The sequence below is a fragment of the Piliocolobus tephrosceles genome, chromosome 8, assembly GCF_002776525.5.
Source record: "Piliocolobus tephrosceles isolate RC106 chromosome 8, ASM277652v3, whole genome shotgun sequence".
NCBI classification, from domain to species: Eukaryota; Metazoa; Chordata; class Mammalia; order Primates; family Cercopithecidae; genus Piliocolobus; species Piliocolobus tephrosceles.
Genome location: NC_045441.1, coordinates 99,954,954 through 99,978,306, shown reverse-complemented (window position 1 = coordinate 99,978,306; position 23,353 = coordinate 99,954,954). Strand labels below are relative to the sequence as shown.

Here is a 23,353-nt window from a genome sequence, read left to right as displayed (position 1 = left end):
AGCCTTGTATCCCAGGGATGAAGCCAACTTGATCATGGTGGATAAGCTTTTTCATGTGCTGCTGGATTCGGTTTGCCAGTATTTTATTGAGGATTTTCACATCGATGTTCATCAGGGATATTGGCCTGAAATTTTCTTTTTTTGTTGCGTTTGACTGCTAAGTGGTAGAGTTTGGATCCTGATTTAGGTCTGGCTCCAAAGTCTGTGAAATAAGAATAACAAAAAGCTGGTAATGCAATACAAAATCCAACAGAAGCCAAAATTTAGTTACTTAACAAGATTAACAAATTAAATTGATAAGTACCAAGAAGACTGATGAGGAGACGGGAAAAAAGAGGTACAAATTACCACTATCAAGAATGAAAAAGGTGATCTAATAACAGACCCAACAAAAACTAAAAAGATGTTAAGACAAAGGTATGAGTTTATGCCAATTGATTTGAAAATTTAGATGAAATTGACAAATTTCTGGAAAACAACTTATCAAAAATAGCACTAGGAAATTTATAAAATCTATCTAGTTCTATGTCTATTAACAAAATTGAATTTATTATTAAAAAAACCTTTCCTTGGAGAAAACTCCAAGGCCAGACAGCTTTACTGGGGCGATTCTTCCAAACGTTTAAGGAATAAATAAACCAGTGTTACATCAACTGTATCCAAGAATTAAGAAAGAGGGACCAAATGTATTTACTTGCTCATTTTATGAGGCCAGGATAACGTTAATATGAAAACGAGAATATTGCAAGGAAGTAAAATTACTAGCTGTATTCTTTTAAAATCTCTACAAAAATACTAAGCAAAGAGTTACTAAATGTAAGCCACAGAGATCTAAAACTGATAGTGTGTTATGACCAAGATGGCTTTATTCCAGAAATATAATTTCTCCAGTAAAGGAGGAAAATTATTATCTCAATACATAGTTAATAACATTCAAAATCAATTCATGAATAAAAATACTCTTAGCAAGCCAGTATCTTTAATCTGATAAAGGGCATTTCTAAAAATCTTGATGGTGAAATATTCAAGGCTTTCCATTTGTTATTAGGGATAATGCAAAAATACCAGTCTTACTACTTCTACTCAGTGCAATACTACAGATCCTAGCCAAAGTAATAAGAAAAGCAATGAGATAGAGGAGAATGGGAAGGGAGAAATAAAAATTATTCAGAAATACCTTGGTTATATAGACAGAAAAATCAAAACAATTTACAAATTGTTTACAAAAAATTTAAAAACATACCAATTATATCAGAAATAATATAAATAATTTAAGCTAAAGATATATAAGATGTTTTCATGGAAAACTATCTATAAAACATTAAGAGAAGTTAAAGACCTAAGTAAATGAAAAGAGATACCATATTCATGGTATTGAGAGCAGCTCAGTGTTACAAAGATATCCGTTATTTCTATCTATAGAGTTAATGCAATATAAGACAATACCTGCAAACTTTTTTTAAAAAAGGACATTTGTCAAGCCAATTTTGAAATTTATATAGAAGTGTCATATATCAAGAAGAGCCTATATCAAACTGAAGAACAGAGGCAGAGGATTGCCAAATCTGATATTTAAAGCTACAGTAATTTAGATAGGTGAATTGTAAGGATAGAGAAATGGTAGAGATTTGTAAGTCTAGAAACTCACACACATATTTAGAAACTTGATTTATTGCAAAGGTGGCTTTTGGGGAGTACAGGTGATTTTTATTTGCTCTCTTTTTGATCAATTGGGTATTCATGTAGAAAAACACTAATCTTGACTCCTATTTCACATTATATAGAAATTAATTCCAGGCGGATTGTATTTCTGAGCATGAAAGATAAACCAATAGAGTTTCAGGAGGATAACTTTATGAATGAAAGATATCTTTATGAATGTGGGGTGGGGAACACTTTTCAAACAATACCAAAAGTGCCAAACCATAGAGATCAAGATTGATAAAACGGGCTATATTCAAATTAGGAATTTCTCTTCCTTAAAATACTTCATTAAGAATGGGAGAACATATTTGCAGTACATATAATTATCAAAGTGGTTGTATCCAAAATATATCAACAACTTTATATGTAAATGACAAAAAACTAGTTAAAAAAAATGGGCAAAAGATATGAATAAGCTCTTCACAAAAGAAGATATCCAAATGGATAATTACCATGTAAGAAGTATTAAGTTTTTTAGTCATCATAGAAATACAAATTAAAATCATAGTACTCACTCCAAATAATAGCCAAAATTAAAGGAATGACCATTTGAATTTTTGGCAAATTTGTGGGGCATCCACAATTTTCATATATCGCTGGTGGGAGTGTAAATTGCTGCAATGGCTTTGTAAAATTGGCAGTATCTACAAACTCTTAAGTATACTAATATGATTTAGCAATTCTACTCTTGCCTGCAAAAATGCATATGTATGTATGTTCACTAATAGAGGTGTACAGAATGTTCATGGCAGCATACATTAAAATACCTAAAAGTAGAAGTAAGCCAATTATTTATCAACAGTAGGATGGATAAACTAAAGCAAATTACTACAGTGGAATATACTGCACAGCAGTAAGAAATGAATCAACTACTGCTGCATCCAACAACATGGACCAATTTCACAAAAAATGTGTTGAGTAAAAGGGACAAGCCACAAGATAGGGATGAGCCACAAGATAATACATACTGTATAATTCCATTTATTTGAAATTCAAAAACAAAATAAATTTTTGGTGTTAGAAGTAATGATAGGGATAATACTTGGAACGGTGCAGTTTGGGGAGCTACACAAGATCCAAAGGTGCTGATAATACTTAGCCTCATGATCTAGGTGATAATGTGTTCACTTTGTGATAATAAAGTTGTGTTTACATAATTAGCATACTCCTCTGTATGTATGTTACTTAAAGAATTTTAGTTCAGATAATTGCAGTTTTGTAACTAACATAATCTATGTATTAAGCTATAAATATGAATGCCATTAATTGAAAAAGTGATCATGTTAATTGACAACTTTAAAATTACTTCTAGAATTATTATAAATATTATAAATTGTAAGTATTATAAGTATTATAAATAGTGCTGTAATATACACTTCTTTAATGATGAGCTATATATGTAATATAATACACTATTACATTAAAATAACACCAATAGTTTTTAGAAGTAACCTTTTCACACATATTTTCAGAAGTTGGAAGTTAGTAATTTTTGGAGTGGAGAATTTTGAAGAGTAGTTTATTTTAGCTGGGTGTTTTAAGTGAAAATTATAAGTGTTTTTTAGTTGTTGTTTGCATCTTACAATGTACATTCAGCTGATAACACTGAAACTGTACTGTGTGTGGAGAAGCTATGCTTTTCAGATCCTCTGATAATAGTAAAGGCAATAAATATAGTTTTAAAGTATATCTGTATTCTAGTTTTATGAGGTGAAAGTATTCTTTGATATTGCTCCAGCAGTGCTTTCTTGGATATACATACACTTAAATAATGACATGGGAAATTTCTTTACAGCTGCCTCATTTTGATTTTTGATCTCTACCAAAAAGTTTAAAGATAAAACAGTCTTGGGAGAAAGGGAAAAAAATGGAAATAACAGTAAAAGCAAATGCTATGCCCCTTGTTTTCAGTTAATACTTTTTTGTGAAATAGCTTGTTTTTTTTGTTGGCATACATTAATAGAGAATTTATACCATAGAATTAAGTTCTATTATGACCATATTAAATTAAGCTTTTTTTATTGTAACATTTTAATTTGAAATAATATCCATTTGGTTCTTTTTCTTGTTTAATTAAAAAAAAAACCTCAAATGAGTATTGTTATTCGCCAGCCATATTTCCTGTTATTTTCTTTAAGCCGAATCTACCTGTTATTCTGTTTTATTTATGTTTTGTACATTTTTCAATAAATATAAGTTCCATGAAGACAGGAACTTAATTGGTTTTGTTTCACTACTGTTTTTCCAGCACTCAGAGCTATTTCAGATACACAATAGGCACTGTATAAATATTTGTAGTTAGAATGAATGAATGGATCAATGAAATATAATGAATAAGTCTGCATGGTTCAGCTCTCAATCAACTCCACAGAATTCACTTATTGTTTAAACAAATGTAGAAATAACAAATGTTATTTCTATTATGGTTTTTATAGGGATTGGTGGTAGATTTTAAATAAACTTGAATATTATACAACAGACTTTCAAACTTCTTGTTATTTTTTAAAGGAGGACAAAAATGGTAAGGGGGAAAATAATATGCATAGTATTTAACTTTGTTTTTTATGAAATAAATAATGATTAAAAATAATCTTCACTTCAAATTGTGTTTTTTCTTGTCTTTGATAATGTTAAAATATGGTAGTATTTAAATATGATAGGACTGCTCGAGTACCACTTAAAATTGTATATATGTATTGGTTTTGTTTGTTTTCCTATTTATATCTGTTTCCACCCCACCCCACCTTTTTTAAGAATCCAACTCAAGTCGGAACAGCTCTTCAGGTTTTCTATAATCTTGGAACTTTGAAGGATACTATTACCAGTGTTGTGGATGGATATTGTGCTACTTTAGAAGAAAATATCAACAGTGCATTAGACATAAAAGTTTTGACTCAGCCTTCCCAGTCAGCTGTGAGAGGTATGGATGTGGTTTATATTTAGCTTCTTTATTTATTTATAACGGAGAAGTCCTTTGAAAAGTATGTGAAACACTCATGTTTCAAAGCAATCTAATGACTCATTTTTTAGTAGACAGAAAATGAGAGAAGAAATTATGTTTCAGAATTTATTTATATCGTTTTTGTCTAATCAGTGAGTTGAACTGGCCAATTGGTATATTCAGAACTTCTAGATAAAGATCTATAAACTGTAGCATCATTTAGTTGAGAGGAAACAGATGCAAAAAAAAAAAAAAAAAAAAAGTCAAGGAACACATTTTTCTTCTAAAATCCTTATCCTTCCAAGTACTTCTTATTGAGACAGAAAATATTTTTTAAAGAATGCCATCTCTACTTTAGCTTTCTGGACTTTTCTTTATGATAATTCTGGTACCCAGGAAAAATAATGACTAACTGTGGAGAGAGAAACTGATAAAATCCTTGGGAACATTACAACTATATTAAAGTCTAAAGAAAACTATTAAAGGACGGTAAATTCACGGTAGAGAGGAGTAGCGCTTCATTAGGAGTCTGTAAACCTTTTCCAACCAAGACATAGCTGACATAGCTGGTGATACTTACATATACATACACTTCTCCATAAAAGAAGATAGAAAAGACCACAGATTATATCCACCTTCTCTTACTTGCTGCTACTCCATGTCTCTGTTTCTCCGCTTATATTCATTCTTCCTTCCTATTGGTAGGGATGAACTATGCTTTCTCTCAGCAAAGACCAAGCACTTGCAGTTGTGTTAGATCTCATCACTACAAGGTATTGCTTTAGCAGATGCCTTCTTTCCACCAGATTGACAATATTTCTTTCTTTGCATCTCTTTCCCTTCACATACAGTTGTGTTATTGTATCTCCTTTTGCTTAAAACCAATTAAATAAATATATCTTAATGTATTTCGTCAGCTCTACTACCTGCATTTTATTTCTTCAGTCTTCAGGAAAATTCCCTGGAATGTTATCTGTAGTTAATGTTTCTGGTTTTTCTCCTTCCATTTTTCTGTTGAAGGCACTCTGATCTATCACAGGGTTGATGGAATAACTAATATTGAATTAATAAGAGTTCCAGATCCATAGTTAATAGTAAAAAAATAAGTGGCCATTTATTAATTTTTTTTTTTAGATTTTTAATTTTTTATTAAAAAAATATAGATGGCGTTTTGCTATGTTGCCCCAGTTGATCTTGAACTCCTGGCCTCAAACAGTCCTCCTTCCTTGGCCTCCCAAAGTGTTGGGATTACAGGCATGAACCACCATGCCTGGCCTATTATTATTTTTATGTTTGCTATATATATGTGACCTTAATACTGAATATATATAACTTTTAAGTTATACTAAATAAAAAGAGATAAAAGAATCTTAGGTCTTAAAGAGATTTTTAAAGGTTAGCCCTAGCCTCTGAATCGGTTTGTATTGAAACTATTCTGGAAGGAGAAAAGAACTTGCCAAAGGAGATTTTACTCTTAGCTTTTCCCAGCAGTTATTCTCAGAAAGTTTAATATAATGTTTAAATTTTCAGGAGCAGTTTAATCTCATTCCCCCTTGTGTTGTCAAGAATGGGGAAAAAAATGAAAGCAGTTATTCACATGCTGTCAATCCTAATGTATGCCTCTTTTGTTGAGAGAATAAAGAGTTTTAAAGCTGCCTTATTACTATGTGTTGACAAGTGGATACCATGATTTAACACAGAAACCTTAAGCATCAGTTCTTTATTATTTTCTTTAAAAGAGTAATCACAATTATTTTATATTTTAAAATGTTTTATAGACAGTATTAATGTTCATTTCCTGATCTTGTTTATATTGAAGTTATGTAGGAGAATGTCCTTGTTTGTTGGAAATACACATTAAAATATTCAAGAATGATGGGCATCATGTCAGTAACTTACAAGTTGTTCAGGGAAAAATTTTTTTTACAATACTTACAAATTTTTTATAAATGTAAGATTATTTCAAAATTTTAAAAATACATAATAGGATTCTGTCAGTGTGTGTTTCTGAGAGTGAATGGCTCACAGCTGATGAGTATCTAACAGAACCACTACACAGGTGATTGACAGTGGCATTCATGAGTGTGATGGTGCATGATCTCATTTTCAATCTGAGATTTCCTAAGAAGAGAAAAAATACACACACACACAGACACACATATGTGAATATAAATAATACAATTTTAAGGATAAAAAATAAAAAATAAAAAGCCTGTAACTCAATAAGAAAAAGGTAAACAACCCAAGAGAAAAAGAATGGATCAAGAATATGAATAGGCAGGTCACAGAAGAACACATTCAATAAACATGTGAGAAGATGCTCAGCCTCTTTTTGGAAGATGAAATAGTTATTAAGGAAATTCGTCATCAGATTGGCAAAATCTAAGAACTAAGTTCTGGACAAGAGCAGAAACTCTTGTAAACTATGCAAGGAGAATAAAATCCACTTTACTCAATTTTATCTCTAAGGTGGAAAATGTGTTCACCTTATATTATACTTTCTAAGAATATACTGCAGGAAACTCTGGCACGTATATATAAGAATTTTTGTTACCTGGCTGGCATGGTGGCTCATGCCTGTAATCCCAGCACTTTGGGAGGCCAAAGTGGGTGGATCAACTTGAGGTCAAGAGTTTGAGACCAGCCTGGCCAACATGGTAAAACCCCCTCTCTACTAAAAATACAGAAAAATTAGTTGGGCGTGGTGGCACATGCCTGTAATCCCAGCTACTCAGGAGGCTGAAGCAGGAGAATCGCTTGAACCCGGGAGGCAGAGGTTGCAGTGAGCCGAGATAGTGCCACTGCACTCAAGCCTGGGCAACAGAACAAGACTCCGTCTCAAAAAAAAAAAAAAAAAAAAAAGAATTTTAGTTACTTCATTGTTTACAAATAGTGAAAAAGTACAAGCAATGGATAAACTAGTTTATTAAGAGGATTAATACACAGCGTTTAAATTAACAAATTTCCCGATATAGATGATGGTCAAAAACAGTACATGAAAAAGTTACAGAAACATATATACAGCATGATGCCGATTTAAAGCCTAAGAACATGACAGACTATATTAAATTGTTTTTGCATGTACACATATGTACTAACAGTGTAAATACGTGCATTGGAACAATTATCAACAATTTTAAGATACCAATGCTGGGCATGGTGGCATATGCCTGTAATCCCAGCTACTTGGAATGCTGAGGCAGAAGGATCACTTGAGCCCAGGAGTTCGAATCCAGCCTGAGCAACATAGCAAGACTCTATCTCTTAAAAACAAACTACAAAACCCAATACCATTACATCTGATGAGAGAGCAAGGGAAATGAGACTAGCAAAGGAGAGGACAAGGAAACTTCTCTTTATTTAATGTTGTATTTCTTAAAGTTTGGTGGTTAGTGTTCATAACATTATTCTATATGCTTTTTTGTATGCCTGAAATATTTAACAATAAAACATAAATGTTAATTGAAAGTCAAACAATGAAGAAAGATGATGATGAAACAAAGTAGACAACACAGTATATTCAAATTTCATCACCTAGGTAGATACTGTGGTTGTTACTACACAGTGAACAGTAGTCCATACATTTATCTGTGTATTTTATGTTATAGAAGGATAAATGGAGAGGCATAAATGGAATTTTAAGATACATGCTTTTTAAAAATATCTTTTTATTATAAAGTAAAACTTACACAAAGAAAACCATAAATGAAACATGTAGCTTAATGAATTATTACAAGGTGAACACTTCCTAGGCTAAACCAGCCATCCAGAAACCTCTTTACCAATCACAACCAACCCCTCTCTCTCCCGTATGTAACCATTATCCTCACTTTTATATTGATAACTTCCTGTGTTTTTCTCTTTATAGTTTTATCATTCATATGTGTGAACTTAAGCACCATAGTTTAGCCTTACCAGTTTTAGAAGTATACTTTTTAAAATAAAAAGTATTTTATTTTCATTCAACAAAATAATTAGAAATTTATGTGGCATCACGGACTTAGTGAATTTCCAATTAATGCTTCTTCATAGGAAATACTAGATCCTAATTGATACCTCTAAATTTAAAAGTAATGAATGAAAGATTACAAAAATATATTAAGAAATTGAAGTCATTTGTTACTAAGTCTGTTGAGTCTTTACTACTAAATGTGGGAAATAGGCATACTTAAACTTTTCCCTACCCCCCCATCCTCATTTGCCTGTTGTTAGTTATGTTATTTTTGAATGATTAATGTTTTTTACATTTTCTTCTATTTTTAAATGATTTTAATCTCTGGTTCTTTTAATATGACCTCTGCATTTCTTTTCTCTTTTTTCAATAGCTTTAGGAGTACAAATGGGTTTTGGTTACATAGATGAATTGTATAGTGGTGAAGTCTAAGATTTTAGTGCATGGTCACCCAAGTCATGTACATTGTACCAATATGTTGTTTTTTAGCCCTCACATCCCTCCCACTCTCCCATTCTGAGTCTCCAATGTCCATTATAGCACTCTTTTTGTACCCATAGCTTAGCTCCCACTTGTAAGTGAGAACATACGGTATTTAGTTTTCCACTCCTGAGTTACTTCACTTAGAATAATGGCCACTTGTTCCATCCAAGTTGCTGCAAAATACATTATTTCATTCTTTTTTTATGCCTGAGTAGTATTCCATGGTGTGTGTGTGTGTGTGTGTATATGTGTGTGCGAGTGTGTGTGTGTGTATATATATATATACATATATATATATATGTGTGTACATATATATATGTATATATATATATATATATATATATGACAGTTTCTTTACCCACTCATTGTTTTATGAACACTTGGATTGGTTCCCTATCTTTGCAATTGTGAGTTACGTTGTGATAAACATAGGTGTCTTTTTGATATATGACTTATTTTCCCTTGGGTAGATAACCAGTAGTGGGACTACTGGATCGAATGGTAGATGTACTTTAGGTCTTTGAGAAATCTCCATACTGTTTTCCATAGAGGTTGTATTAGACCTCTCCATTTCTATACTTATCTCTCCCTTGGCTGGATATCGTAATCTAGTTGATTTTTCAAAAATGTTTCATGGGTACTGTGCTCTCTTGAGTCCTTACATAGTTAGTGGTGTGTTTTGCTTTTATGCTTAAATGATTTGGCCAAGTATAAATTTTTATTTGCAGTTTCCCTTGGAATTTTGTAGCTGTTTGTGTCCCAATAAATAACGTTTTTCTTCCCCCACTGAATTGGAAAATGAGACACAAATGTAGGAGACAAAAAGATGACAATTGTAATGTTAGTTTTATTACTGTTGAAAAAAATGCACCAAAAAACGTAGCTTAGATTTATAACCAAATGGATTTTTTAATATATCACCTCAAAATTAAACTTATTTCCTAATTTAGCCTTTCCCACTATACTTACCACTGGTAGAATGTTGGTCAGAATGCACCTTTTATATATACAAAGCTTCAACAATAGAGGAAGGAAGGGACTGAGCCAATGATGCTCAGTTTCTTATTCAGATTCACTCTTCACTCCTCTTCACATGGGGAGAGTTGGATAAGAGGTAGGGAAAGAAGGTAAGAAAGTTACTTTAGCTGAAGTCCCTTCATATGAAAGGAAAATGGAGGGTCCCATCTATCATCAGACATTGCTTTACCAACTGCTGGGTTTTAGTGTTATATTAGATAATTATGAGACTAATCAGATTTTTATCCCCCACTAGCTGACTTGCTTTTTCTTGACTGTCCAAATGGTTTTTCCCTTATCTTTGAAGTTGAGTGACTTCTTTAGCATGTGTCTCAGAGTTGAATGCTCTGTGTCAGTTTTTCTGTGTGTGTGTGTGTGTGTGTGAGTTAAAGTATGTTCTCTTTTATAGAAAAGTTTTCTTCCACTGTATATTGAATGTTTTTCTGTTCCATTTGTTCTTTTCAGGAACTTTATGCATATATCAGATATTCTTTGTTTTCCATGTCTAGTATCTTCTTGCACTTGGTGCTGGGCATAATGTGGGAGAGAGAGTGTCATGGATGTGGAAGTCTGATTCTCTTAATATTTGCTTGGAGTTTTTTCACTTTGCTTCCAGTATCTTTGCATTTTACTTCATTTTATATTATTTCCTCTTGCCTATTTCACATATGTTATGTGTTTTCACTCTCATTTATTATAACTTTGTTTTTTCTAATATGGTCCTAATTTCTATAATATTTTTCCAGTGAGTATTCCAGTAATTACTTTGAGACGGTGGAAAACTGAGTACCCCTTTCTGTTGTTTCTTTGGTGATCTATGTTTATCATTGCTTTTAGCTTATATTCCTTTCTTCCTCCTTCCTGCCACCCTCCCCAGTGTCTATGTTAAGTCCATTCTTGCTTTGTTTCTGATGATTATTCATCATTGAAAACTGCTAGCTATTCATTGAAGAATGGTATAGGCATGGCTGAAGAGAGATACCGGAAGCACTCTGCAATTTAATTTAGGTTTGTTGTCTACAATAACCATTGACCAGTTTGTTACTTCTTTTTACCTTGGGAGCACATCTGTTCTCAAAATTTGTATCATTCAGAAGAAGCTTAGTATGGCCCCCAGTAAAGCTGTTTAAGCCATTTATGTGTTGAATCCTAGCATCCTCAGTATTTTTTTTCTTCATCTCACTTTACCTCCAGTAGTCTCCCCACACTCAGGGGCTAATTCTTAAACAACATAAATATCAATTCCTTGTGATTTTCCTTCAGCTTTTTTTTTTTTTTTTTTTTTCATTTTGCAATGTTGAACATTCCCTGGCCTGTCCATATCTGTAGATCTCAGCTGTAATCAAAGAATCCTTAGAGCGCTTGTGCAAATTCTTACAATTGTTTTGAAGAGCAATTTACTTCTTCCTAATGATCTATGGTGTCATCTTTCTGGTTCCTTCTTCATTTTGACTTATCTACAACAATTGGCATGCATGCTTCATAATCTCCAGTTTGAAGTTTTGATTCTTTGTTTCTTTGAAGTTGACATTTTCAATCTTTTGTTTGATTTTCTTTTCATTGGCATTCAAGGGAAGAGAATAAGAAAATGATTTTATTCCACCATCACTAACTAGAAATCATTTTTCAAGTATTATATCTATGAGGATCTCTTAGTTTCTTTTATCATTTAAATAAAACTTAAGGTACTATTTTGTTTCTTGAGTCTATTAAAGCTAACTGGTAATGGCAATATCTTGTATTTCTGCTTGTATTTAAAAGAATAATAGGTTGAAGGATTTCATAATTATAATAAAACCAAGTCATACATATTCCAGGAATTTGACCTGTATTTTTTAGTATTCATAAAGACACTACATACCCTTTTCTGACTGTTATGAGTTCATTCTTTATATAACATGTGAGAACAGCTGCAGATTGTTACAGTAGCATCCATTTCCTGTATACCTTCCCTTAACAGTCTTTGCATAGCACTGCAAATATTCTAAAGATTCATTAGATGCAGATTTCAAACAGGTATTATCTATATTTTTAAGCCAACATCTTTCTCATAGATTATTTTATTGCTTGCTACTATTATCAGACTAAAGAAATAACTGCGTCTGTTTGCTAAAGGTATGTGTAATTCTTTTCTGAATTGTTGAAAAACTAGAGTGAGGCACATAGTGCCTCTGATTTTCTTGATCTTGTCCTCCATAAAAGCAGGGATATAGACTGACTAACCAATGATGAGCTCTTCTACTGCCTGGTATTTAATGTTAGTTTGGAGTGAAATGTATGCCTTTCAATTTGGGATTAAAATTTCTATTTTTTTGTTGAAACATTTCAAACCTTTACATATAGATTCCTGTATGTGTTATGTACAAGAACATTCTTAGACAGTCTCACTCTCTAAAAAGTTAGTATTAATACATTAATATTATTTAAGGTGCAGTTCATACTCAAAATTTTATTGTTCCCCAAAATGTTGTTTATGTAAGTTGGTTTCACCTGACTGAAATCCATTAAACCAATCAGGGATCATGCTTTTCTGTTGGCTGTCTTGTCTCTTTAATAAAAAGCAGCACCACTGCCTTTTTTTTTTTTTTTTTTAATGGTATTAACTTTTTTGGGAGAGCCTCATAATCTGAATTTGTCTGGATTCATGTGGTATTTTCTTCATGATTAGCTTCGGGGTAAACATACTATTGGTAAGATGATGTTGTGTACTTCATATTACATCATATCAGGAAACAACAAAATTATTTCTGTTTGTTTCATTGTTGCTGATGCTGAATTACATCACTTCATTAAATTGGCATATGCCAGATTGGTCTTTGTAATACTATGCTCTTTTCTTTGTAATTAGTAATTTATAGGTGCATACTTTGAGACTGTGTGATGAATATCTTGTTCTCGATAACATTTTTTTTGAGATGGGGTTTTGCTCTTGTTGCCCAGGCTGGAGTGCAATGATATGATCTCAGCTCACTGCAACCTCCGCCTCCTGCGTTCAAGCAGTTCCCTGCCTCAGCCTCCCGAGTAGCTAGAATTACAGGCGTGTGATACCATGCCCGGCTAATTCTGTATTTTTAGTAGAGATGGGTTTCTCCATGTTGGTCAGGCTGGTTTCGAATCCTGACTTCAAGTAATCTGCCCACCTCAGCCTCCCAAAGTGCTAGGATTACAGGCATGAGTCACCGTGCCCGGCCAATAACATTTCACTTAGTGTTTTGATATCCATTGATGCTCTTTCTCTTAATTAATTTTGCAACTAGTAGTTGCAAAATGGTGATTTTTTTTTCTAATTCTGTCATTCTTTCTGCATTTATTAGCTGATATTCTTTTATAAAGAGCATTTCCATCCTTTATAAACATTTGAGTTTCACTATATATTCATGAATTATTTTTTAATCGTTGTTTTATAATTTATTACCATCAGTATTATTTTGGGTGGCCACATTATCTGAAATTTGTGTTGTGGAAGCCCCTTCCAGTCAACTTGATGTATCCTTTTGAAAAATTTCCTTTGTCTTCAAACACTTTATTGCTCACTGGCACAATATCTGTCACATTCACCTTGTATTTTCACTGCTCCAAATATGAAATCACTCTTTTTTCTCTGAATCCTGCTTTGTTTTTATTGGAGAATGGTCTTAGAAATCAAAATTAGGATACTAAGTATACTTAATACTATTGAGGAACCATCGTCTCTCTGACTTTCCAGTGGATAGAGTTGGGAAATACGTCTAATCCCCATTGCATATTTGTGTCTTTATTCTGTTTACACTGAGAACCTTATTTTGCTCTGTTCCAAAATATATCTAAACTAGTTTCAGGATTACTACTTCAATACCACATCCAGCAAAAATCTATTTAATAAAGTTCAATATTTCTTTGTAATTTTTTGTGCATAAATGTATCTTACTAAAGTCAGTATTCTATAAGTAAAAATTCCATGAATTAAAATTGTTTTCCTCCTGTGTGGTTATGTTGTCAATTTGATATATAGTTAGTTTTATTTGTTTTGGTATTTGTTTATATTCAGTTTTTTTTTTTTTTTTTTTTTCTTGAAAGAGGGGGCACCACACACACATACTTTATTTGTTTCTGTATTTGTTTATATTGTTTTAGACTTTTTTATTTTTAAGAAAGGGGACACAAGACACACATACACACACATGTGCATACACAGGATAAATGGGAAATTAGTGAAGATGGCTTTCTGCAAGGGGCATGAGAGTGGTAGGAAACAGGAAGACTCACCTCCATCCGTGTACCTTTCACCTGTTTGATTTCCCACCATTCTCACACCTCTTGTAGGAAACCATTTTCATCAATTTCCATTTTATCCTTCCTGGGTATGTGTCACTTCCCTTTCTTAAGCATAAAAGGTTAAGATTCTTACTCATAAGAAATTATTTCCTAAAGAAGGAACTTCTCATTTTTTAGCTTGTGTATGGTTTTCATAATAACATGTGTGTGTGTATATATATATATATATATTTGCCTTTGGAAAACATTATTTTTCATAGTTCTTTCTCACTTGTAATCAGGGGGACCTGGACGATCTACCATGCCAACCCCAGGAAATACTGCAGCTTTGCGTGCTTCACTCTGGACCAATATGGAGAAACTTATGGATCATATTTATGCTGTTTGTGGACAGGTAAATATTTGAAGGAGTGGAAAGAACATTAATATGGATTAACTCCTGGTTATTCCAAGTTCTGTGACCTTGGGCAGGTTTTTTAAATTGATGAGCATTCAAAATACCTCCACTAGCTGATTATAATATACCTAAAGGTTGCCATTTCCCTTTTCTTGCTTTTTCTATTGCCTAAGCTTTACATTTGTTTCATTTAAGGTACAACATCTACAAAAAGTATTGGCCAAGAAGAGAGATCCTGTTTCTCATATTTGTTTCATTGAAGAAATAGTTAAGGTATGTTTAAATGAACATATTTCTATATCTTTCTTGTACAAAGCAGGAATATGTGAGTCAGCATCATTTGTGTTACTATCTTACAGAGTGGCTACATATGAAATGGCAATAGATAAGTGTATTTCTTGACAACTATAAATGTTCCTTGCAATATAAATGTAATCGTGGGGCCGGGCACGGTGGCTCACACCTGTAATCCCAGCACTTTGGGAGGCCAAGGTGGGTGGAACACGAGGTGAGGAGTTCAAGACCAGCCTGGCCAATACGGTGAAATTCTGTCTCTAATAAAAATACAAAAATTAGCCAGGTGTGGTAGCGTACACCTGTAGTCCCAGCTACTCGGGAGGCTAAGGCAGGAGAATTGCTTCAACCCAGGAGGCAGACGTTGCAGTAAGCTGAGATCGCACCCCTGCACTCCAGCCTGGGTGACAGAGTGAAACTCCATCTCAAAAATAAATAAATAAACGAAAATAAATGTAATCGTATTTGTTTATGGAGTAGCTGCTATCTTTAGTATTATTTATAGATTAATTTCTGTAATGTATATACGGATTTCTCATTTTCTGTTATATAAATGACAGCTTATAAGTGCTTTAAAACTTCCACTGGAGAATAAGTTGAAAACTTTTGGTAAATAAGACATTTAAATAGAAGTCATTATATTGTGTTTACTGAAGGTTGTTGATTTTTCCCATAAAGTACTTTGCTGTATTCATTTTCCATATTCTGAGATCTTTCTGTCATCCACCAATCGGCTAGCCTCATGGGCCATAAGAGTTCTTTCCATGCATAGGAATGCCTGATTCTACATTTTTTATTCATTATATTGATGTGTTTTTGGTAATGATTAATAGGATAATGATTCTACCGATCGTTAAATCCTAAACTCCAGTAGCCCAAAGAAAAAAGTTCCCTGAGTTTCCAGTGTTATAGTATAGGTAATTTCCTTTGTAAGTCCACAATATTAAATATTTTGTATACTGTGTGGAGAGCCTCCAGGACTATCCCTGAAGTTTGATGATTTATTAGGAGGATCGATAGAACCCAGTGTCACAGGATCCTTAGGGTATCACTTCGCCAGCCAGAAACTCCTGTGACCAGTGGTGCCTTCTGCCTGAGTATTGCTCATGCCTGCTGGGCTCATTCCACCCACTTTGCCTAGCAGACTGCACTTGGCTCGCACTACCCGTCCAGACCCCACAACTGACAAACACGAGCCAGGCACAGAGCGGCGAGTGGTATGTGAGTGACAAGCTTGGGGTCTGGCCACTGCACAGCCAGGCACACTGGATGCTGTGGCAGGGCAGGCAGCTCCAGGTGTCAGCACGGGTGCTAGCTCCATGTGAGGCTGCAGCTGGATCAGATGTACTGCACATGGCTTATGCTGCAGGCACCCGCATCTAGATGAAGGGCATGTTGTGACACCTGGAAGCTCAAGAGATGCCAGGAACTACAGAATCCCAAAGAAAGTGTCACAACCCTGGCTCGGAGAGCTCCTAGGTGTGGGCTCCCCAAAGGGCCACAGCTTTTCTCTCCTTCTTGTTGCCCAGAACAACAAGATTCTGGCAGTGGTGGGGGCATGTTTCAGCCCTGTTTGTGTTACAACTTTTTTAGTCCAGCCATTTGGCAGGTCCTGAGTTCTTGTCCCACATCCAAGAAGAATGAGATATGTGGACAACTGGAAGGTGAGCAAGGCAGAGAGGAACTTCACTGAGTAGCAGAACAGTTGTCAGGAGACCCAAAGTGGGTAGCTCCTTTCTGCAAGCAGGTCATCCCCACAAGTGTCCAGCTCTTAGTGGAGAGGAGACCTACAGTGTAGCTCCCTTCCACATGCAGACCATCCTGATGTCTGTGCAGCCCTCAGTGTAGAGGAGACCTGAAGTGGGTAGGTCCCATCCACAGGCTGGTCATCCCAACATCCGTACAGCCCTCAGCATACAGGAGAACCAGAGTGGTTAGTTTGTATCTGTGGGCAGGTTATCCTGTCATCTGTGCAGCCCTCAGCACAGAGGAGACCTAGAATGGTTAGCTTGTATCTTCTGGTAGGTCATCTTGTCATCTGTGCAGCCCTCAGTGGAGAGGAGACCCAGAATGGGTAGGTCCTTTCTGCAGGCAGGTCATCTTGATGTATGTACAGTCCTCAGTAGAGAGGAGACCTGGAGTGGGTAGGACCCATCTGCAAGCTGGTCATCCTGAAATCTGTGTAGCCCTCAGCAGAGAGGAGACCCAGAGTGGTTAGCTTGTATCTGCTGGCAGGTCATCCCGTCATTTGTGCAGCCCTCAGTAGAGAGGAAACCCAGAGTGGGTAGCTCCTATCCACAGGCAGATAGCCCTATCATCTGCCCGAGTCTGGCTGAGTCGGAGGTTTTTATGGGCTTCAAAAGGGAGGAAGTGTGTGCTGATTGGTCCATGGTTGGCCATGGGCAGGCCTGGAAAAAGCACCATAAGTTCTCACTCCAGTCTGCAGAACTGGCAGTCCCGCCCCCGGGCTTCAGGTTTCTGGCTTAAATGTAGGTCGTCACCATGGACTCCCCCATTTCTGCCCAGGAGCCTTTCTGCCTCCTGCTACCAACAACCCGTTGTCTACAGCACTCAGGCTGTTCATGTCAAGGGACACCTGCAGGCCCTCACTGAGCTGCTATCAACACTCCCTCTGCCTTCCTGCCATGCTCTTTGGTGTCCAAAGTCTGGAGGGGGCCAAGGTGGCAGAGGGCTGGCGTGCTGCCCCAAGCGTGCACACACCCAGGTGAGATGTGACTGCACCTGGGCTTGGCCTCAATTGTGCTGTGAAATCAAAGTAGGTGCTGGGAGCAGGGAGAGGCCAGGCAATGGGAGCAGGCACTTTCAAGCCTGTGGAGGCAGGGAGCTTCCCAGGTCCCCGAGAACACAGGGATGCCTGGGTCCACAGCTGTGGCTGGGCGGCTGCAGCTACAGCCAGGAGGTCAGGGCTCCCACCCCTCCAACTCAGAAGTGAGTGGGGCTCTTTCTGGCTCTCCACTGCAGCCAGCCTCATGGCAGTGGCTGCTCCAGGCAGGTCACCCCTGCCTTCGCCAGCATATAGTTGTACTCATGGCTGTGATTTGTGGCAGCTAAAGGATGTGAAGCAAAATCAGCAAAGGGAAAAAAGATGCATGGGGCAAGGTCTAGAGGAGACCAGATACAAGCTTCCAAAGAATCCTCTGCCACTGGAGTTAGACATGAGCCCCTTGATTTTTCCAGCGGCAAGTTATGACATCATGCAAAAAGTGCCGTCTACCGGGAAAACTCAACTTGAGCTTGTGAGTCCAGAGTTTTATCAGGGGTTAGTTAATGCCTAAAGACATACCAAAATTCTAGACTCCCAGTAGAAAAGCAAGTGTTCAGTATAAACCATATTGTTTGTCACAAACAGTTTAGGTACAGTGAACAACTCTTAACAGAGAATCATGGGGTCTTTCTCAAAATCTAAGTTCCTACATGCTAGCCAAATACCAACCTTGCAATCAGGATATTCTGACAATAGCTACTCAGACCTGTTATGTTAACTCTTTTGTGCACATATACGTATATCAGTACATACCTGCTTACTTTACCCTGCTTTCTACTTGGCTTTCAATTGTGTGAAAGAAACAATGAGATGCTTTTGTCAAGGTGTATAGTCACTCATGTTTTGCATTTATTACTAGATGGAATAATTAATATTGGGCCTTCATATTTACAGACAAACACCTATACTTGCGGTGTTTTCATTCGTTTGTTCTGATTTTGGCTGTCTTTCTACAAAAATTAATCTATTTAGTGTTTATGTACAGTGGCCTTATTTCGAGCTTTTATTATCGAACACTTTGCATATTTTTATTGCTTTTGAACAATTTAATATTCTACCAACAACATAAGCACAGTTATAACGAACCAACCGTACTCAGGAGAATCTAATGAAAATATCAAAAATAAATAATACTGCTATTTAGGAGGCTTAGGTTTGTATTATTATTACATTGGGTAGAGTTTCTACATAAAAACACATATAAATTCTTGATAACAATAAATTATTAAGGTGAATGAACACTGGCAACTTGTGCAGGCCAGATTTCAAATGCATATGAGTCCAGGCACAGTGGCTCATGCCTGTAATCCCAACAATTTGGGAGGCTGAGGCGAGAGAATCTTTTGAAACCATGAGTTCAAAACCAGCCTGGGCAGCATAGGGAGACAGCATCTCCACGAAAACTAAAACAATTCACTAGGCATGGTAGTGTACACCTGTAGTTCCAGATATTCAGGAGACTGAAGCAGGAGGATTGCTTGAGCCCGGGAGTTCAAGGTTATAGTCAGTTAAGATTGCACCACTGTACTCTAGCCTGAGTAACAAAGCAAGACCCTTTCTGAAAGAGAGAGAGAGAGAGAAAGAGAGAAAGAAAATGCGTATGAATCATTACTGATTAAAAGGGATTATTAGGAATAGGGATATATACTTTTTATTCACCTATTTCATGTACTTAAAAAACTTCTTATTAAAATAAAACTATTAAAGATTGCTCTTTCAGTGATTATTCTCATGCTATTTAAGAATATATTCATATACCACACACACATAACTATTTATATATAAATTTTAATGGAAATTACCAGTTTAGTTGAAATTTTTTTGAGGGCAATATTTATGAAAAAAATTTAGTCTCTCTTGGAATTCAGTGTACCTATCTATAGAAAAGATCAGTCTTTTGTGAAAAGTCCGAAATAATGTTTCCGCCTCTGTACTTGGGAATTCCAGAGCAAGAAAAAAGTAAACTCAAAAGAAAATATTTGTCATATGTTGCAAAGACAGCACATAAGGTTCTCAATATTTAGTACAATTTCTTTGAATAAGGTTCTCAATATTTAGTACAATTTCTTTGAATAGTCTTTTTCTTCAAATATATCTTTCTTATAAAGCTGTAAACAAATACAAATATTTTTGCTAAGGATGTAACTACCAAGTAAGAACATTATTTTTCTAGTTAAGATAATTATCATTGGCAATAGAACCTTTATAAAAAGTTCAAGATTTTTAGAATGATTTGGGGACCTTAAATAACAACCCTTATATTCTTCAGGAAATATCAAACTTGAGTAGATAATGATATATCTCTTGAGTCACTGAAGAGTGATTTATGGACCAAGATCTCTTTTTGTAACCTTTTTTCAAGGAAAAGGTTATGAATAGAATGTTCTTACTCTATAAGTTTTTGCAGTTTTAAGATATTTAAGAAGGATATATCCTGATATTGAAAATTCTTTCTAAATTAGTGGCTTAGCATTTTATACCTGTGAATAAAATTTTATTTATTTTAAAAATGAAGTAAAACAGTATAAATAGTTCAGGATGGAACAATATCAGAATTACATCATATGCTTTTTATAATATTTGTTCAGAAATTAATACTTTTTCTCCCTAGGGCAAAAGTATTACTAGCAAGTCTCTTTTCTACATTGGAATCTGTCTGTAACAGATTTAAAAAAAAAAAAGTACTGATTTTTTTTTTCTTTTTTTATTCAAAAGCTGCCTTTGAAAAAGTAAGATTTTTAATTACTTGTTTTATTGTTTTGTTTTATTTATGATGAGTCAGGGTCTCACTGTATTGCCCAGGCTGGTTTCAGACTCCTGGGCTGAAGTGATCCTCCTGCCTCAGCCTTCCAAATAGCTGTGACTACAGGTTTGCACCACCACACTTGGCTAAAATTTGTACAAGCAGTAGTCTGTATTTGAAATTCACTGAAAGCTAAATTAACAGATATTTTTTCTTTGGTTTAGAAAATGGATTATAAACAGTTACATTATTAATTTCATATCAAGTAGGAAAATTAAGAATGTATTTTCCAGATTTCTTTGTTTTCAAACTATTTGGTTTCAATGCTTCTGTAATTCACTGTAAGCTATGATGAAATTTCTGTATTTCTTCTTACCAGCTTGTTTTATTTCTACCCCAAAAAACCTTTATTTTACATTTTCCTTTGTTAAATAATTTTCATAATTACTGTCCTTTTGTCGTAGTTTAATATCTAGAGTTGTTTTGAAATTAATTTTTATTTTAGGGCAGCTTTAGATTTACAAAATATTGAGCAGAAAGTACAACGTTATGCATTATGCAAGAACCAAGGAACTATACCATGCTAAGAGGAAACTCTAATGTGTAAGCTGTGGACTTCAGTTGATAATGTAACAATAGTGACTTATCAGTTGTAACAGATATACCACTATGCACAATGCTTTATGCAAATGTATGTCATGCATCCACCATTTCAGTATCACACAGAATGGTTTTACTAGTTTCACTTCCCTAAAAATTCTGTTGTACCTATTCATGCCGACCTGACTGCCCTTCTAAACCTCTGCAACCACTGATCTTTTTACTGTCTTCATAGTTTTTGCCTTTTTCAAAATGTCATGTAATTGGAATTATATAGTAAGTTGCCTTTTCTGAATGCCTTCTTCCACTTAGCAATATGCATTTAAGGTTCCTTCTATGGCCTTTTTTAGTTTGGTAGTTTATTTCTTCTAATCACTGAACAATATTCCATTGCCTAGATACATCTCAGTTTATTTGTTCATTCATTTATTGAAAGATGTTTTGGTTGCTTCCAGTTTTTGCCAATTATGAATAAAGCTGTTGTAGACATTATTGTGTGGTTTTCACCTCTTGCTCAGCCTTTTGCATTTTCATCTCTTTTGGGTAAATACGTAAGAGTTGCGCTTGCTGACTGTATTGTTAGACTATATTTAGCTTAGTAAGAAACTGCCAAACTGTTTTTGAAAGTTGCTGTATCATTTTCTATTCCCATTAGCAAAGAAAGAGAGTTCTTTTTGTTCCCCATCCTTGCCAGTATTTGGATTTGTCAGTGTTTTGGAGATCGGCTATTCTAATACGTGTGTCATGGGAACTCATTTTTTAAATTTGTGTTTTCCTGTAGATTTTTTAAACCTATGCTTGTGAAAAAAATTTTCATTAGTTAACGTTCTCAGACTTCATCTGTGGAAGAAAGAAACTGTCCTGCTGTGCTCATTATTTAACAATCTTTATGTGTTATGTTTTATAGTCAATCTGCCCAGATCCCTAAAATATGTTAAAAGTGGTCTAGAATGGTTTACATAAGAGTAAGTATAGCTTTTAGCATTTGGAAAGCCAAATCTTAAAGATCTTCTTTCTTAACAGTTATTCAAGTAGTGTCAAAGGCAGGACAATGTAGTGATTAAGAATTTTGACCTGTTATCAGACAGGTATGATTTGCTACCACTGATTGTGCAGCCTTGGGTAGGTCATGTAATCTCAAATATCAGATGAGGTTAGTAATAGTGCCCATAGAACTGAGGTATTATGAGAGAAAGTGAAATAATTCAGACTTATTTCAGAGACTGACCTGACAATTTGCTATCATAATTAGTCAGTTCTGTTTTGTTTTTTTTTTTTGAAACGGAGTCTCATTATGGTCACCCAGCCTAGAGTACAATGGCATGGTCTCGTCTCACTGCAACCTCAGCCTCCTGGGTTCAAGTGATTCTCCTGCCTCAGCTTCCTGAATAGCTGGGATTGCATGCACCTACCACCATGCTGGCTAATTTTTGTATTTTTAGTAGAGATGGGGTTTCACCATGTGGGTCAGACTGGTTTCGAACTCCTGACCTCGTGATCTGCCCGCCTTGGCCTCCCAAAGTGCTGGGATTGCAGGCATGAACCACCGCACCCAGCCCTAGTTCAGTCTTTTTTTAATGCTGGAACTTTTCTATAGGTTCATAAACTGAACAAATGATAGGTAGTAAAGAATCTTGCCATGTGAGAAAGTCAGTTTTATTCAATAGTTCGAATAACATGATATGCTTGTACATTAACTCATGTAGAGTATCAGAAGTTTAAATTATTGATCATGCTTCCTTAAATAAACCAATGTTAAAGATTTCCTCTGAATGTATCAAATTCGTATGTCTCACTTTACTAAAGTGAGTTATGACCTAACGTGTAGTTTTGTTGCGGGAACAATTTGAAAATGATATTTCTTAGTTGTGTTCTGCAGAGTCTTGTGAGAATTATTAATTCTAAAGTATGTACTTTTTTTAGCAGACAAAAAGTAAACATTTGGGTTTACTTTAAAACTTAGTTTTCAACATAATCTTCCAAATCTGCCTTGGTTTTTGCTAAGATTTTGATTTCAGATGACAGAGACAACTGTGTATATTAGTATTCAAAGAGTAATCTTAGGAATGTTCAAGGGAAAAAAAAAATCCCACATGATAGTGGGTTTCTTTAATGCTTTACTAGTTCAGAACCTTTTACAGTTGATGGCCATAATGGTATAAAGGATATATCAGATTATAAAG

General features: G+C 35.0%; 1 protein-coding gene across 4 annotated transcripts in view; it reads left to right on the top strand.

The window, feature by feature from the left end:
• The window catches only part of COG5 (component of oligomeric golgi complex 5), a 371,971-nt gene that overhangs the window by 196,739 nt on the left and 151,879 nt on the right, over positions 1-23,353 (top strand). For all 4 annotated transcript variants that reach the window (XM_023183076.2, XM_031936064.1, XM_023183075.2 and 1 more), the window contains 3 exons: positions 4,459-4,624; positions 14,633-14,745; positions 14,944-15,021. In XM_023183076.2, the coding sequence (XP_023038844.1) occupies positions 4,459-4,624; positions 14,633-14,745; positions 14,944-15,021 (357 nt within the window). The remainder of the gene's footprint in view (positions 1-4,458; positions 4,625-14,632; positions 14,746-14,943; positions 15,022-23,353) is intronic.